The 18,377-nt window shown below is 39.4% G+C and overlaps 1 protein-coding gene across 1 annotated transcript in view; it reads left to right on the top strand.

Annotated features, from left to right (window-relative positions):
- Nucleotides 1-15,654, top strand: part of anln2 (anillin, actin binding protein 2) — a 41,391-nt gene extending 25,737 nt beyond the window's left edge. The window contains exons 11-23 of the mRNA XM_056281735.1: nucleotides 741-876; nucleotides 1,076-1,261; nucleotides 1,606-1,732; nucleotides 5,808-5,856; nucleotides 6,032-6,085; nucleotides 6,169-6,201; nucleotides 6,316-6,340; nucleotides 6,853-6,962; nucleotides 7,560-7,613; nucleotides 9,553-9,639; nucleotides 9,999-10,106; nucleotides 13,520-13,668; nucleotides 15,032-15,654. Of these exons, the coding sequence (XP_056137710.1) occupies nucleotides 741-876; nucleotides 1,076-1,261; nucleotides 1,606-1,732; nucleotides 5,808-5,856; nucleotides 6,032-6,085; nucleotides 6,169-6,201; nucleotides 6,316-6,340; nucleotides 6,853-6,962; nucleotides 7,560-7,613; nucleotides 9,553-9,639; nucleotides 9,999-10,106; nucleotides 13,520-13,668; nucleotides 15,032-15,197 (1,284 nt within the window). The 3' untranslated portion in view covers nucleotides 15,198-15,654. The remainder of the gene's footprint in view (nucleotides 1-740; nucleotides 877-1,075; nucleotides 1,262-1,605; nucleotides 1,733-5,807; nucleotides 5,857-6,031; nucleotides 6,086-6,168; nucleotides 6,202-6,315; nucleotides 6,341-6,852; nucleotides 6,963-7,559; nucleotides 7,614-9,552; nucleotides 9,640-9,998; nucleotides 10,107-13,519; nucleotides 13,669-15,031) is intronic.
- Nucleotides 15,655-18,377: the final 2,723 nt, after the last annotated feature.

Consider the following 18,377-nt stretch of genomic DNA (forward strand, 5'->3'; position numbering starts at 1 on the left):
TCACTCGCTTTGCCAGAGATGAAGAAATGCTACAAACAGTCCTGCATATTGCTGAACAGTTCTTCAAACCAAGTGTTTTGCCTAAGCTCTTAACCCACAGCATGGACCCAAACATACAAGCACCTACAGTCTGCTCCCACTGTGAAAGGCCAGAGTTCGGAAAGATGACCACCTGTGCAAAGTGCAAGAACCATTTCCACTATAAATGTGCAAAAATCAAAAGAAAGGTTGTGGATTGGTATTGTGAACAGTGCAAAAAACACACTATTATTGTTGCTGGGGTTTTTTTCTGCTTTGTTGTTGTTCAGTTACTATTGTTGCTGCAGTGCTGAGGAGCCGAAACTCAAGAATTTTACTCTCATACTTTATTAATGAGACGTAATAAATAAAGGGTCTTGAATCTTGAGACAGTATGCAGGCAACAGTTGGCTGATTTCATGGCCAATAAAGATGGTAGATCATTTTGTTTGTTGCAAAATTGTCTAAGTTAAACTTTGAAATTGCATTTAGGCTTAAAGAAACAAAAGATGAATATTTAAATATTGACTCATTACTGTTAATTTAAATGTAAACCCAAGCTGCAGTGCCTTTGCTTAATGCACAATCAGAGGCATGAAAAACATGAATTTATTACTTTTTTATATATATATATATATATAATTTTGTTGAAACTCCTTGTAACTAACTGGCTCAATTAATTCAGTTTGCTTTCACTAATGTGTGTGTCTGTGGTTGTCCAGGCTCTGAATGAGGAGGCAGGGAAGCTACAGACAGTCATCAATCAGACCCTGCAAGCTCTGAGCTGCTGTACCGATGAGGAGCATGGCCGGGGCTCATATGAAGAGGCAGAAGCTGAGAAACTGCTGCTTGTCTCCTGTATGTACAGCACTTGAAAGGGGTCCTCATGTTACATATGCAGATCATCACGCAAATATTTCTGTACTGCACTGTACAAAGGAATATATACTGACTTTGTCATATTTCTGTTTAAAAGGCTAACTATAACATCAACGTTCTAGCATGCAACTGCTTCCTCTCACTTTTTTTGTACTCTTCCATTTAACCTGTTGTTCAGGTGAGAAGCGTTCCGCCCTGCTAGCAGAACTGGCCAGGTTGAAGGCGGAAGGGGGATCAAATTCTCAAAAAGCCAAAGGAGATGGGGACTACGTTACCCAGCATCCCTGCAGAGGGACCGTCAGCATCAGCAATGTGCAGCTGCCTCTAAAGGTCGAGTTTGTTTGCTCCTCTCGTGCTCGTACAGGTAATGTAACATTGTAACATCACCACATTTCAGTGCTTTACTGTATGAAATTTAACACTACCAATTTGACAACAGTATCCAGTCTGTCAAAAAATAGTTATAATGTTGCCTAGTTGTCATGTCTATATCACTGTCAATACTCATACAAGAGCTGCACAGTTGCTTACATGCAACAGATGGTGTGGTCCACCATTGTAAAATGGATAAAAACATAAACTGAATTTCGAAATTTGCATTCATTGAGCTGATTTCTTTTAGCATTGATTTGGTGTTTACTGTGCCCCTTAGAGATGATTTAATGTTTCCATCTCCCACCTATCTGTTTCTCATGTACTTCTTAAAAGGTCGGCCAAGTCACTACTTCTTTGTCCTGATTCGCTACGGACCCTACAATATTGTTGCTACCCCACTGGCCACAGCTACAGATGCTCAGAATGGAGACACAATCTCCTTCCCCACCACCGTCACTCTGTAAGCCAGCTTCAACTATGACTTGTGGGCATGTTCTTTTCCCCGGCTGTCAAGGTTTATTGTGTTGTAATAAGGTTGAGCTTCAGCTTGGTTGGTGCTGCAGAGTAATAAGACAGTGTCCCAACTGTAGCTTGGCTGTTTTAATTAGGTTACGCTGACACAGCCACATGGATCCAGTTCTTAGGTAACATTAGCTACATTTGTCAAATGTAATTAAAAGTACCATTTAACGTTAATGTTAAAGACCGTGTATAGCAATATTAAAAATGCATTCTGGGTTTGTCACACCACAGATAAATGTGTTATTAACCACGCAGGCAAATTTTAATGATTAGACAAATCTCCAAGTAGATAAAATTAGGTTTCAAAATCGGGAAAAAAGCAGTATTTTCTGTTCTGAAACGCTGGCGGCATGTCCGTTGAACCCTGAAGCTTTCTGGCAGAAAGCCCTGAAGCCAAACTTCTCCCACAAGCCATCTCTGTCTGGGGGCACCATCGCCCGCCTCCACAAAGCAGGGTGCGTGGCCGGTCTCGCAGGGCCCCTTTTTATCTGCATCGCAGCGGCGTCACAGGGAGGAGCCCGACGCTGTGCAAGAAGGCGGGCTGGTGGAGGGGACTGGGGTACAGTGGTGTGCAGCGACGACTCTGAATGTGAGCCGAGCCCCTCTCGCAGGTCTCCATACAGCTCTTATATAGTTGTAGGGGAGGGGGTCATGATTTCAACCCTGCTCTAAAGATTTTGAGCACAAGTAGTGAAAAATGGAAAAAGTGGTCTAACATCACAATCCAATATTACGTGTCTTGTCACATGTTTTCAGAAATTATTTTACAACATTCATAATTGTTTAGAAACAAAACTCTGAATTTCCTTTATGTGCTTTTTAACTTTAACTAGTTAGTAAATGTTAAATTTGTTAAAGTTTTAAATTTGTTGCAGTCCAGCTAATATAATTAGTAAACAAGTTTTTGTTTTTTGCTTGGTGTTGATATGGATAACAAACAAATAAAGCATCAATGCCTGTATTGTTTCAGCTGTATTACATGATGAAAAATTAGGCATGGAAGGAGAGTAGTCTGATTATTTTAAAGGGTAAACTAGAGGACTGCACTCATTAGATTGCAGATCTTCACCAGGCGTCTCTGGTGTTCAAACTTGGTGACAAGTCACCCCTTTTTCCCCTACCGGGAGAAGGGACATAATACACACATGGACAGAAAAAGCAGTGTTTTTCCTGCATCATAAGTAGGGATGGTTTCCGAAACTTGGTATTTAACAGCTACCAGTGATAAATTATTAAAGACTGTAGTATTGATAAGCGCCGACATTAACCATTCTGCTATCGATATTGGAGAAATTAAGAAAATAAATTTCCTATTTATTTAGGCTACATAAATGTTATCTTGCACCTTTTATCTCACCAACTCGTTTCTAATTTGCAATAATTGTCTATGGTGCATTTTTGGGTAACACTTTAGTATGGGGAACGTAGTCACCATTAATTAGGTGCTTATTAGCATGCAAATTAGCAACATATTGGCTCTTAATTGGTCATTATTACGTACTCGTTAATGCCTTATTCTGCATGGCCTTATTATACAACCAGTAAGCCATTAACTATGAGTTTTCCCTCTATAACCTCAGAATTATTGCTTATTAGTAGTACCATCTCAATATGCTTTGCTTAGTATGGACTTTATAAGGTGGTAGTACCACAAGAAGAGTTATTCTCCCTTACTAACACTTAATGAATATGGTCTGTCTGTTCTTACATAACAAAACACAAAACTACAAGTGTTAATGGTGTTAAATTACTGTAAATTAAGTTTTTGTTACTTAGAATATGTTCCCCATACTAAAGTGACATCTTGATCATTACTAATTCACTAGTAATTAAGTTTTTTTATGTTCCCCATACTAAAGTGTTACCCATTTTTGCTATTGTCAATCCAGAAGAGAGATTCTCTTTTTCTTTTCTTTTTTTTTTTTTTTTTTTAGAAAATTTTGCCTCAGTAAAGAAGAGTTTAAAAAAAACAGTATTAGTTTATCAATTATGTTGGTTTTTTTTATTGTTTTTCTTTCAACTCTGCAGTGCTAATGGCAATTTTAAAAACAGCAGTGGACAACCCACTTTAGTTGCTGTTTGCATGACCCTCAGACTTTGGGAACCAAAACAAAGTCCAGTATAATTTTAACTTCTAATTTTAACTTTATACAGATCTCCTAGTCTCAGCCTGGAGAACACAACCTTAGAAAAGCCAGGAGATGCAAGAAAAAGTCTAGTTTGTTCTGACCTGAATATGACTTTAACATCATATTTATAGTAATATGCAGCACTCAATCTAAAAAATTTACATAATGAAAACGTTTTGCCTGTCAGTCTGTGGATGCGCAGCCTCATAGGCAGACCCTCGCACAAATGCGACCAAGTCTGACCTAAAATGACAGATCAGGCTATCATAAGTTCAAAGCCCTTATTAAAAGCTTCAAGTGTGTTTAACCATCGCGGTTTTCATGATATAAAATGGAGGCAAATGGCTGCTCTGCTGATTGACTTTCATTCATTCTAAAGCAATCAAACCATGATAAGAAAAGACATGAAATGTGTTTAACCGTCACGGTTTTCATGATATAAAATGAATTAAAGCAAATGGCTGCTCTGCTGATTTGACTTTCATTCATAAAACAACAGTAAAAAAACATAACTCAGCCATGACAATTATTTTTATCGTAGCTACTGAGATGATTCCAGCTGTGACTGATTAATCATACTCTTGAAATTGTATCTTTATAGCAGAGTTTTAACATTGGAGACTGACACTTCCGTGTGATGGCCAGATGAATAAGGCGAACTAATTTTGGTTCAGCCAGTGTTCTTCCAGTTCTGCTTTGCTGAGATCAGCAATGAATCATTTGCTGGCTTGTGAAATACAGTAGACTTCTCGTTTGCGTTCAAGACTTCATACCCAAATACATAATATTTTTGTTTTGACACTGTTGCTGCCTGATCTGACTCAGCTGTAGATGTGAGTTGTGCATGCGCACGGTTGACTCAGATTGGGCAGCGACAGAAAGCAGCGTTGGTCGAGCGAGCTAGAGAGTGAATGAAGAGAGGGAGCAGCAATAGCGAGAACAAATTAAGGTTTTTCAAAGGTTTTTGATCACCGCTACCACAAGAGGTTCGTCATCATACAGTCATAACTGTGCACAAAAAAATGTAGGCTGATAGGTCCAGTAGTTTGCAAGGGTAGCTGCGGACAGATACACACACAAACCCACCTGACCAAATGCATAATTTCCTCCAGGCTATCCGCCTGGCGGAGATAATCAACAATGGCTGGCAAAGGGCAGAAAACTACGGCTGCCCTGATTTCTGTGAGCTGATGCCAGGGAAGGTGGTTTGCCTTTGATAGCTGATATGCAATAATTTTTGATTGCGTAGCTCTGCTGCTTTTTGCTCAGTGCTTATTTTATTTATTCATTAAACATTTTGCTGTCACTTGAGAGATAACCGCAACAAAAGTGTTATTTATACAGGGTATATCCATATACTGTATTGCTTTTTGTTTGAAAGGCTGTTTGCAGAATGTTCTGTGCTCTGCATGGAACAGTCGTGTCTGATGGAGTTTTACTCCCCCAAAGTGCTACTCAAAAGTTTGTCCAGGGTTGGCAGGTCTGGTCCAAGTGTCAGTGTTTTTTCTGGTTCAGCTGGGCATTGCGGGGAGATTGTAGGTCCCTTTGGATAAAGGCATCTGCGAAATGAGAAAATATAAAATGTAATAACTTTTGGTCCAAGTTTGATAATGCACACATCCAACTTGGGCCCCACTCAGATGAGAGTTTTTAGTAATCCTTTTCAAAGCACTGCCTTCATTTATGTCCTACAAAATCCTTGCAACCCTGGCTTTGTTTGCAATCTCATAATTTTTCTCCCTTTTAAAAACTATTCAGAACTATTTTATTCATGGGTGCCATTTACATTTCCACATTCCATTATCAGTATGACTGTGGAAAGAGTGATGTAATATGTAAATGTAAATGTATAAAAGTATATGTCCTTTATCCCTAATGTTGCAGACAGGACATTCGTTCCAACTTTGAAATTGATGTGGAAGTTTACAGCCTGGTGAGTGCCCATTTCACAATATGTTTTTTAGTCATTTCTTTTTGTGTAAACAAATAATTGCAAGATTTTATTTAATTAATTTTTTTTTACATCTAATCTTTCATCACTAGTATTGCATTCTGGGAGTTTGAGGTAAGTTGTGAATTTTTGTGTCCCTATGTTCTCCTTTATCCAGTCCCAAGCCTCAGGGAACACTTGCGGTGGGGAACGCCTCTCCACCAAGCCGCGGGTAAATAAATGATTCTCTGACAAATAGAAGGTATGAGTATTTTAGAACAGTCTTCCTCACCAAGGTTGTCGTTACACTTTTAGGTCACTCCGAGAAAGCTACTGAATACCATCACAGTGAGTGCCCTGTTTTCTTTCACTCCAACGGAAATAATATAGGCCCAGTAGTGTGCAGGTGCTTATCTTCTACTCGAAAGGATATATTTTCTAAAACTTTGCTTTCCTTTTCAGCAACGATCCAACAATAGCATGACATGTAAGTTTTATGTTTTTATTTATTCATTAATTGAGAAAAGAGAATTTACTCTTTGAGATCATTGTAATGATAAAATGGAATGGGCAATTGTTGTCAATCAAAAATCTTCATAAAAATATGCACACAAACATTGACAGTACAATGGACAAAACAATATTATATAGCAGTGTGAATTAGGGGACAATTTGGTTCTAGGACACTTTTTTTATCCTTTATCAGTCAGCAAAATGGGCTGAAGGAGCTATTAATGTTCAAATTCAAAATAATTCATTAGGGTGGGGAGATTGCTTACTGCCATGATAGAATTTTGTTATTTCTTGGTTTTGTCATGTGAAAAGACCAGAAAATCAATTAACATTGCTATTCAAGAAGTGGCAGTATTCCAGCAAGGGGGGGGGGGTGGAGGATTCTGAAAAAATATGGGAAACATTAAAAACAGTTCTTACATTGCAGGCCAAAAAGCTATAAGGACAGCAAGGTGTGTTAATTCGTTTTCTTCCCTCCTTCTGTAGCTGCTGGTTTGCCTGCACTAAATATGCATCGCTCAAGTAACTTCTCTCTGGTGGGCTCCCATAAAATCACCCTGGCCTCACTGGGACAAAGCAAGTTTCCGCTGGATAAGGTACTAAAAGGCTAGGCCCTTACTTGGCAAAAGTTCATCAAGCTTTTCAGCAAATGGCTATTCTGTGGTCCCAAATCCTGGTTCTGGGTGTCCCCTAGTACTGATGGTTTTCCATTCAGCCACCTGATCAAGGGTTTTTTGTATCTGGCATAACAGATGCACTTAACCTAGCAGAATTAAAAAAAATATATATATATATGGTGGGGGTTCTGAGGACCAAGACTGGGAACCACCGGTTTTCCTGTTATTGTAAAAGAGAACTGTCAACAACAGTTTCCCCCCTGTCCAACATATTGGGCCCACATATATTATGCCCAAGCATTGTTTTGCACAGCAACATACTTGCATATTAGACACACAAAAGCTACCATGTTTGCACAATAGTGAGAAGTGGATTACCAAAGGGTAATCATCCAAAGAGGGTGCAGAGTGTTGCATACATGTCACATGTTCCTTTGGTTGGCCTTCCTGGCCGTGTTATGTTTTTGTTTTTTGTTTTCTCCCATTTCTCCACATGGGTGGGGCCACCGGTGATGTAACATGTCTACTCCCTTCCTGAATCTCTTGATCTCCCTCCCTTTTTTTCTGTCCACTCAGATGAAATTTGAAGGCAAAATCAGGAGGCTGCTTGGAGATGAATTTCAGGAAAAGGTTTCATTCTTTGCCGTCACTGACACCACTTCTTTCTGCTGCTCTTATAGAGATTAACCTGACTCTTGCTTCCAGTTAAACTAATCAATGACCACCCTAGTTTTGTATATGTGTGTGTGTGTGCATGAATTTTCCATAACTAGTTGGTTCTTTTTCTTTTTCTCATAGAGTCCAAATAGAATCACCTGTATGCTGCTGTAGATATAGTTCTTTTGTGAGCTCGGTGTTTAAAAAAAAAAAATCTATTTGGCTGCTTACTATAAAGCCTGATATGCACTGGATGCTTTAGGGAGAGCACATTGATGTTTAGGCACCAACAAAGCTGACCAACTCAGCAGTAACTGTTAGTCAAATGATAAGTAGGTTTTGGTTTGAAAGAAATGGAGTCAACCTCATATATCAGCAGGAAGACTATTCCAACAAAAAGGGGTGTGGGAATTCTTTCTGGCTCTTAGAAAAGAGAGGAGGCCCATGCCTTGTGGGATCAATCAAACTGCATTTTATATAGCGCTTTTCTAGCTGCAACAGCCACTCAAAGCGCTTTACATTTCTGGTCAAATCTGAATCTCAGACACCTGTTAAGGGTTAGCACATAAGGATTTATAAGGTCTGATAGATAAGATGGAGCAAGCCTGTGTAGATTAGTTACTGTCAAACTTTCTATTGTAGATTTTAATCCGGTTCCCAGAACTGCCTTTTTTCTTTTCTTTTCTTTTTTTTTAACGTTTGGAGTTACTTACCCATCCAAGTGTATATTGGAAGATGTCACTGCTGGGTTGGGGTTTGACAGCCAGCTGTTCAGTTCTGAGTTGATCATGTAGCCAGATTTGATAAGCACCGAGTTAAACAAATCTCTAATTGAACTTTTATTCCCCAAAATCTAGACGTTGGTTCTACAACTTGCACTGTTTGCTGTAGCATAATACACTATTATAGTAAAAAGGTCATTACATCTTGACCATGGATTCAACTGGTGGTCGTGTCACGCGGGTACGTCTACGGCCACACAGGCAGCAGTCTTAATTTTATTTACCGCTGACATCAAGGTTGATCTGCAAAAAAAAATGTCTCAAACATCTGAGAATCAAAAATTAAAACTTGCTTTCTTTTTTACAATTACCAAAAAAGTTCCGTATGGGATTTGAATAAATTTGGATACAATAAGCATATTCAATACTTCAGATTTCGATAAAACGCTGTCAATCTCAACCCTAGTCAGCCGTGAAAGTTATTGCATCCAGTGCATTTAGAATGTTGCTGCATTGGATTTGAAATGAATAGTCATAAGGCAGGAATGATGCCTTTGAATTCTAGACTTTCTAAAGCCATGGCATTTTAATAATCTAAGATTATATACTGAAAATGGAGTCAGAATGATCTTTTTTTTCCAGAAATGTGTAGATTTAACCCCTGTACATTAATTCGTATGTCATAATGAAGGGTAAATATACATGTATGCTAAAATTACTGTAGTATCGGGTAGTAGACACCCACATTGGCTAAACTTAGAAAAATATGAGCCCTACATAGTTATCATATAATTTCAAATCCAATGTAATGAGTGTAGAATTCAGCTTTGTGCCCCTGTCCAAACACTTGTTGAATATCAATGAAGAGCTTCATTCCAAAATGTGTTTTGCACTGTTTGAAGAAAGCAACACACACGCTTCAGTTTTTCATGGTTAATCAAAAACATATTATGGAATGCTGTCCAAGATACAAGCTATTTTAAATCAAAATCAGTGACATGGCTGATGCTGTTCTATTCTTTTTCTGGATGAATAAATTTAAGCTAGCCCTTTCACCTAAAAAATGATGACTAACCTTTTGGAATGGACTTTAAACACTGCTCTCTGCCGCCAACTCTGCTGAATGTGCTTCATTTTGTGTCGTAATTGATCAGGGTTTCTTCACACTTCTTTCTCTCCTCTGGCTGTAGGTGCCCTTCCTGTCTCCCTTAGAGGGTAACATCTACATGCGTCTAGAAAGTGAGAGCCACTCAGGTGTACAGCACCAAGGATTCCTGGTCAGTGATTTTTTTTTTCTGTCTTTCTTAAACTATTTTCATCTCTGTTTCCACTCCTTTTTTCATTTTTACTTCCATCTGGATAGCAAATCACGAAGTTCCTGAGTGATTATGGGAATGTTTTCCTACACAGGTTTGTTTAAAACAGACTATCTTGCAAAGGGCAAAAAATGCATTTAAACATGTTTCAGAGATTTACTCTGTCTTTGCTGAACTCCAAATTCACAACAAATAACTATGCTCATAAGGTAGACCATGGTAATGCCAGATTACAAATTAAGTTGATGTGTTTTCTTTAAAATGCAAATGTATCTGCAGTTTTTGCGATGACTGCATTTACCTCATCTTTTCATCTTCAGACCATGTTTGAAGTGGTAAATGGATTTGGGATATGGCACCGCCGATACTTTGTCCTGGAAGGATATCACATGTACTTCTGGAACCACCCCAATGACAAGGAAATCAAGGTATGGACAACAAAATCACAGTAGATCAGTAATGTTTTCTCAAGCCAGTCTCCCCCAGTTTCAGAAAAAAAATCTTGACATCTACACATTACACAAATCTTGTTTTATCTTGCATGCACCTCCTGAAGTCATCTCTTCATTTATACATCAAACCAGAGTGGAGTTTACCTTCCCTACCTGATCAAAGAATTTCTATACAATAATGTATTTAAAGTCTTAATCAACCTATGCCTTGAAACTTGGATTGTTTGTTGAGGTAAATGTACCTTACTTTCTGAATTTGAAATCATGTCAATAGAGCTGAAAGGTCAGGTTCTGGGAGTAAAAACGCCATTCATAGTCGTCACAGGGAATTCGATTATTAGCCAAAACATGTTAACTGTACAAGGAAGGCTTGCCTTGCGCTACAAAATTGTGAATGATGGTATATTCCTCCTGTAGAAGCCATAAGTCAGTCTGATTTCAAATTTGTTTTAAAAAATAATCACAATTTATTTCTGAGTTCCTGGTGAAACGCTACACTACCCACAATGCTAACGTGAGTTCCTCCAATCAGAGACGTTAATCTTACCATGGAGATGTAAACCAATCCGAAGCTGCAGGTTTGCAAGACAGAACCGTAGCGTAATGTTGTTTCTGTCAGCTAGCAACCAGGTCCACCATGTTTTTCCTATGAGACATGATGTGCTTTTTGGGGGATGGGAAAACAAATTACAAAACACTTGAGTACAGGGAAGCATTAAAGAGAAAATATGAGATCGCAAAGTTGGCTTAAACCAGTTGAAAGTGAGGGGAAAGGGATTCTATGGCATAATTTGTAATGCTATTTGAGATGAGTAGTTTATTCCCATTTAAAAGACATTAAAGGTAGCAAAAATTTACCATTGTATATGGGGGGTGGGGGGGGGGGGTTGGTAAACAAAATACTTAGAGGATTCCCCGCCCTTCAAATCTCAATGTCCCTACCCAAAACTACAGGTCTTCACATTCATCTCACTTTCCATTATGGCAGTCAGCTTTGTGACACAATCCTAAAGAATTTAAAAAAGCCTTTTCATTCAGCAACAACACTGGTCGTTGTCATAATGCTAAAAACAATATCGCTTTTGAGAGGGGCTGAAAACCTTGTGACAATGAAGGCATAATCACAGATGGCGAGCTGGCTGTGTTACTATTGGATAGGTAAGCAGCATTTACATTTTATATATATATATATGTGTGTGTGTGTGTGTGTGTATATACACACACACACACACACACACAATATGGTAATGGTTCAGCTTCTGCTGTTCTCAATATCTTCAAACATCAATGGACACACAGCTGCCTAAAATACAGAGGCTCATAGGATGTCATGACAATTAAACAAAACTTACATAGAAAAACAACACTGGAAAGCTGACTTACGAAAATGAAACATTTTTTTCCCCGTTCCATATGTAGTTTATGCCAACAATATCGTCCCCCTTTTGGAGCTCCTGGTATTTAAACCTCGTGCGTCCGACTTTTGTTTTGCATCAGTCAGCTAAACGTGTAAATAGCCTCTTGTCCTAAAGAGATCCATAATTTCAATGGCATGTTCTCTGTAGTCTTCATCCCTATCACAAACCCTACTGACCTGATGTAGATGGTTTAGCAGTAAACTTTTTGAGGGAGTGTGGATGAAAACAGTTGGCTAAAAAGAATGTTCTTATCAGCTGGTTTTCTAGTTGATCTGAGTCTGTTTTCATAGATAGGACAGCATCCAAAAAAGTAATTTGCTCCTTACAGAAAGAACACGTTGTTTATTTCCAATGGGCTATGAAGGCCAAACATCATCATTGAAAACAAGATTGTCTGAACACAAAAGTTGTATCAGGGGGAAAGATCTTAATTCACCTATTGCAAAATATGTGGAAGCCAAACCCCGTTGTCTTTGAGGTATTTGTGTATAAAAGAGGTTTCCCTAGGTAGGAGAGGGAGTGATGTCAGGCCCCATTCAGACAGGATTGGTCTCTCTAAAAGGTTATGTAACCCTGTCTGGATGGGTCACGTCAGTGTTTCCCCCTCCTACATATTCAATAATTCGAGCCACAAATATGTGCTGTTTCCCGGCGAACTCGTGGGTGCTCTGATCATTTTAATTCCGTCCCAATAAACACCGAGGCAATGTGAGTCATATCAAAAGTCTCCATAACATTTGAAATAACTTTAGAACAATTTTGACTCACATGTTGAAAAATGGTTATATATAGTATATATATATATATTTCAAGACAAGGCCTGTAATTTCATTCCATTTATAATGTTTATAATATGAATGCATCTTAAAGATTTTTTTAGATTCTATGCAATATTTGCAGTTTATCCAGTCAGACCTTGCACAGAGGGGCACAACTCTCGCACCCTCTTCCCAAATTGACTCCCACAATTTGTAGTTATTATCCCCAATTAACTTTGAAACCATGGCTCACTCCAAACAGGTACAAGGGAAAAGGTTTCTGTCCTTGTCCAATGTCTTGTTTTCGCTTTTGTGGCTTCACTATGTTGGCTTTTAGAGTTGGATTGATGGGTAATGTGTTCACCCTGGCACACCCGACGATACTCTCCTGACTGTACATTTAAAAGCCACCCGAATCGATGATTCAAATTACTGAGGATAAAAAGTACCCTGAGTTTTTAAAAAAATTATTATTATTACCCCAAGTTACCCTGTAAAAATCTTGTCTGGATGGGGCTACTGTAATAAAATCTTGAAAAGGGAGACCTTCTGGATAAGTACCTCCTGCAGCATGTCACCTGCTGGGAAGAATGATGATTTCAGTCTTCTACCATTCTTATTTTGAAATTATCAGCAAAATGGTAATGGATACTGTTGACATAGGCTACACATGAATTGGGTAAAAGGTGTTGAGTCGACTTTCATGTGTAGTTTTTTCTTGTGTTTGTTTATTGCTTGTCTAATTTTTTGACTTCATACGAATTCTGTATTTTAAGCCTCTTATGTTTCCATTGATGTTAAACAATGTTGAGCATGGCAGAAGCCGAAACATGTTTGTCTTTACTTAATAAACAAAGAATTGAAATAATTGTGACTCCGGTTTTGCAAGAGTGTGGGCCTCTGTGTGCTTTTTCTGACATTGGTCTTGTCGAAGAGCCAACACACCCAATGAAAGCCGAAGTGAATTTGTCAGTTTATCACATTTACTTTGGGAACCCGGCCTGCTAAAAAAGGGGGCGGTGACACTTCAGCTCATTTCGTGTATCATCACAGTGTTCTCACCTAATGTGATGAGGTGAGTTGGCCAGGATAGTGAAGAGTCGCAAAACTTGAATGGGAAATTATGCACTGACACTTCTCCTTCCTCTTTCATTCTTCCTCTCTTTCTCTCCTTCTCCTCCCCCTTCCAATATATATAATTTTGCCCACCCAGGCAGCAGAGGGCGGCATCTCTTTATCCAGCTCACCCAGTGGCAGTGTGAAACCTGTCAAGAGGGACTCCTGTGCTCGACCTCTTACCTTTGAGCTGGTCAGTAACATCAACACACGGCAGCAGGAGGACAGACAAGATGCTGTAGCAAAGTAAGTTATGAAAATCTGCAAAATATAATCACATGGCCATTTACATCTATTAGACTTGATGGCTGTAGTGATATCCAGTTGAAATTGCATTGACAGCAGCAGAGTAATTGAGTACAGCTTGGAAAATATCAAGCTAAAAATTGAATAGGTCAGTAGATCATGATGTTATCTTAATGGTCCATCTATAGTCTGATTATTATAGGCAGCTAAACAAAATTTTTATTTGAGGGCATCCAGGTGGCATAGCGGTCTATTCCATTGCCTACCAACATGGGGATCGCTGTTTCGAATCCCCGTGTTACCTCCAGCTTGTTCGGGCGTCCCTACAGACACAATTGACCGTGTCTGCGGTTGGGAAGCCGGATGTGGGTATGTGTCGTGGTCGCTGCACAAGCGCCTCCTCTAGTCAGTCTGTTCAGGGGGAAGAGGGAACCGGGGAGGAATAGCATGATCCTCCCACGCACTACGTCGACCTGGCAAAACTCCTCACTGTCAGGTGAAAAGAAGCGGGTGGTGACTCCACATGTATCGGAGGAGGCATGTGGTAGTCTGTAGCCCACCCCGCATCAGCAGAGGGGGCGGAGCAGCAATCAGCTCAGAAAATAGGGTAATTGGCCAAGTACAATTGGGGAGAAAAAGGGGGGGAACCCCCCCCCCAAAAAATTGTATTTGAGATATTCTTTGACAACACAAATCTTTGTAAAGTGTTTTAATGAAGAAAATGTGGGATGTATTTCACTTTTGGTCATTGCCGTTTAATTACAAATACCAATAGCGTTGTATTTTTATTTTTACTTACTTTATTTTACTTGGTTGTACTTATGCAATTTACTTAAATTGATTAACGGGTAGCGATCAGTTAATTGCATTTACACTTGATAACAAAAATCAAATATTTAATTCCTCTTCACTGGATGAATAATATTTACATACAGTAGATATAAAAAGTCTGCACACCGCTGTTAAAATGGCAAGTTTTTGTGATGTAAAAAAATGAAACCAAGATAAATCATGTCAGAACTTTTTCTTTAAAAAAAAAAGTGAAAAAAGCAATCAAAACATTTTAGGGGGCAAAAATGAAAAATCTTATAATAACCTGGTTGTATATGTGCACACCCCTTAACTTAAAAAACAAAAACTGCCATTGTAACAGGGGTGTGTGGACTTATTCTAACCAATGTATTTCTACATGCTCAGTTTGGTTGTAGGAATCAGGTTTTCTGTTAGTGTGTAAAGCATACCCTTGCTCATTTGCATTTTCAGTGTGTATCGAATGCCAATTAGGATTAGAAGCATAAAAGCCAGTTATGCCTTGGGAATTTTAAACTTGTTGCTTTACTAATTGTTCCTGTTTGCTTTTCAGGTGCTGGTTCTCAGCCGACACAAAGCAGGAATGGTCTGACTGGATGGATAAACTAAATCAGGTTCTTTTGGACTTTCAAACGTGGCGCCGATCACCATCGGCCCGCGCGGTAATACAGGAGGCCAAGGGCTCAAGCGGCAACAACATAAGAGAGAGCGTATTGTAATCTGGTCTATAGTGCTACCTTGTGGCTAAGCCAATACATCTAATCAAAATCGATTTGTCACTTGTTTCCCCAGCTGGCATCTTGAGAGCATACCATATAACCAGCTGCCATTTGGCTTAGCCAGTCCAACCAAATTATGACTATAGCTAGCGAGAGGTTTATGTATATCTTTTTGATTTATTTTTGGGAGATCTCATTAGATAATCACAATGCTATTATTTTTCTGGTTTAAATTTGAGGGGATTCCACCATTTCTATGGAGTGTTTGTTTTTATTTTTGGTAATTTCCATTGGGATATTTTAAGTTTTGGTTTTTTTTTCTCATTAGGAAATTGGCAATAAGTTTTTATTCAGGGTTTTTGAATCGGTTGCTTCAGCCTTTATTGGGCAATAAAGATTGTTAACTTTCAAACAAACGTCATCTCGTGGCTTATATATTTTTGAAGGATAACGTGTGTTCAGGCATATTTATATATATATATATATATATATATATATATATATATATATATATATATATATACTGTTTTCTATCATTTGAACTGGAGGGTTAAATGGATTTATATTGATACACTAACGAATACTGAAAAGTACTAAGATCGCTAACACTACTCGCCTAATCAGTCAAGAAGGATAAGAATGTATTTGAAATGTCAGGTGACACTGCAAATGAAGTCATGCTGAGGGCCTGCTAGAATTTGAAAAAACCCTTTTTTGTCAAGGAAGATGTATTGCAAATGGTAGAGAATTCACCGGATTCTGTGTATCTTCAGGGTGAACAGTCCTGTCCAGAGGTTCTTTAGGCGGGAGTTGGTGCAGGCTTCTGCTTCATAGACTAAGCCCACATAGAGTTGGGGCTGTTGTTTCTATACGTATTTGGCAGGGATGTACCATTTTCCAGTGTCAAGACTGTCAAAGTCTGCACCCATTCTTTCCTCTGCAATTAGGGAAAACTCCATCTCCTGTCGTCTGTGTCTGGATTCAACCCTTTCTGATTTCCTCAGATGTATCAATGCACATTTTTATGCATGCATCAAATTTTTCAAAATGGGTAATTTGGGTCAGAGAAAATAATACATGTAGAATTCAGGCCCTCTCTGAAGGGACAGTAGTAAGGCTGCTCAATTGTAAATAGTCTATTCCAACTTTTATTTTCCACCATGCTAGTGTTTTTGTATTTCCATGTGCCTATCTGTCGTTTGTTCTGTCGTGAGTGATATGTCTGTGAATCTATATTAAGTGCACTTGAAAATACCAATAAATGAAAATGAAAAAAAATGGTATAATGTTTATACTCACTCCTAAGCGCTGAAGCAAAAAGTCTAAAACTAATTGCAATAAACAACATTTAACATATTGACAACATGTGAGATATATATTCATTAAAACTTGTGTGTATGTGTAGTCTGTCCTGTCAGGTCTACGTGGTGATGGTGGTCGCGTGGCTCAGGTCCTGGGCTGTTCCAGTATCATCTGGACACAGCTTGGTATCCTCCCCATCATATTCTTCATATTTCTCATAACTCCGTTAAAATTCTGTTATCCTCTTTAAATGTTGTATTCTGTAAATTGTGTACACACTACATCCATTGCACGTCTGTCCGTCTTGGGAGAGAGATCCCTCCTCCGTTGCCCTCCCTGAGGTTTCTTCCTATTTTTTTTCTCTCTGTTAAAGGTTTTTTTTTTTTTAGGGAGTTGTTCCTTATCCGAGGGTATAAGGGCAGGATGTTGTGTTGCTGTAAAGCCCACTGAGGCAAATTTGTAATTTGTGATATTGGGCTATACAAATAAAATTGACTTAAAATGCCTTTCATCCCTCCATTCCTGGCCAGTGTCTCCATCATCCAAATGGAACCCTCTTCCCACCTCAAAAGCGCAGTAACGATCATGTCTTATATATATATATATATATATATATGAGTTAAGTGTGACTGTATGGGACATGGAATCGTATACCAAGCGTGGAAGAGTGTGGCAGGAAGGCGGCCCAGGTCAGGAATGTCATACAGGAAGTGGTCTAGAATTAGACTTCCTGTTCTTCCCAGAGCCCCTCTGGGTGGAGGTGGCGCTGCGAGATATGGTGCTCAAGGTGATGACAACAAAAAAAAAGAAAAAAGGGGGGGGCCCTACTCACCCCACTTTCAGGACACAGCTGTGAAGGGTAGGCCAACGCCACAGAGGATGAGCTTAGAGATCTTAAACTCTGGAAACCGGCTCCGTTTTTAGATTTACCGGATTTTCAAGCTCTTGTGCACCTTTCAGTTTGTCGCGGCTTTGATGCTGCTAAGGTCAGTCGTCCCAGGCTACTGAATGGGCATTGTTCCAAGGTTTTTCATACGCAACACCAGAATGCCCCCAAATGCAATCTGTGTTTATCACGGAAACGTGCGATGGTGGGAGGAGAAATGCGGCAGAGCGGGTCACAATACAGACAGTTTCATAGACTGGGACGGGGGGGGGGGGCTGACTCCAGTGATCCTTGCTGTGACAAACAACAAGTGGCATGTCTTTGGCCTTGTCACTGTTGATGTTGGTCCCACCCTGACGGGAAGACGTTCTACATCATATCCTGCAGCCTTAACCTTTCATGATTCTTTATGTGGCTCTTGAGGAAGCCGTGTCGCTGCGTGGTATTGACCCAGAAGGTATTTAGTGAGGAGAGAATTTTCCTCTGCGTGTCACTACAACAGCTGAGGCCTTGACAGAACCTTCATTTGTTTCCCAAAACTATAATTCTTTCATAGTGCTCCACCAAAACCTTTCTTCGGTGCCATAGTCTACCTTTCTCTTTTGCACCGTCCACATATTTTGCATTCTAGTATAACTCAGAATACACATAAAGATTTGAACTAGCCAGAGGTACATCACTGGAATAAAGGGGTCCATAACAAAGAAGTAATGGCATTCTAATACCCCCACACAGTGTGTTTACTCTGGCTTCAGTCTCTGAGCCACTTGGCATGCTCCACGGCCTGTTTTGAAGAGGTCCGGGAAGCCGTGAGGCGTAAACAGTTGAGCAGACAAGGGTCAGAGAACTTGACTGATCCGCAAATAAACAATCCCCCCTCAGAGGTAGTAGCTAGCACTGGTGAAACTCCACCAGAATCCAACAGCTGTGGAGGATCAGAGGGTTTTCGTGACACAATCAGTTGTTCTTACGGCCTAAAAAGAAATAAGCTT

The sequence above is a fragment of the Lampris incognitus genome, chromosome 6 (assembly GCF_029633865.1).
Source record: "Lampris incognitus isolate fLamInc1 chromosome 6, fLamInc1.hap2, whole genome shotgun sequence".
Taxonomy (NCBI): Eukaryota; Metazoa; Chordata; class Actinopteri; order Lampriformes; family Lampridae; genus Lampris; species Lampris incognitus.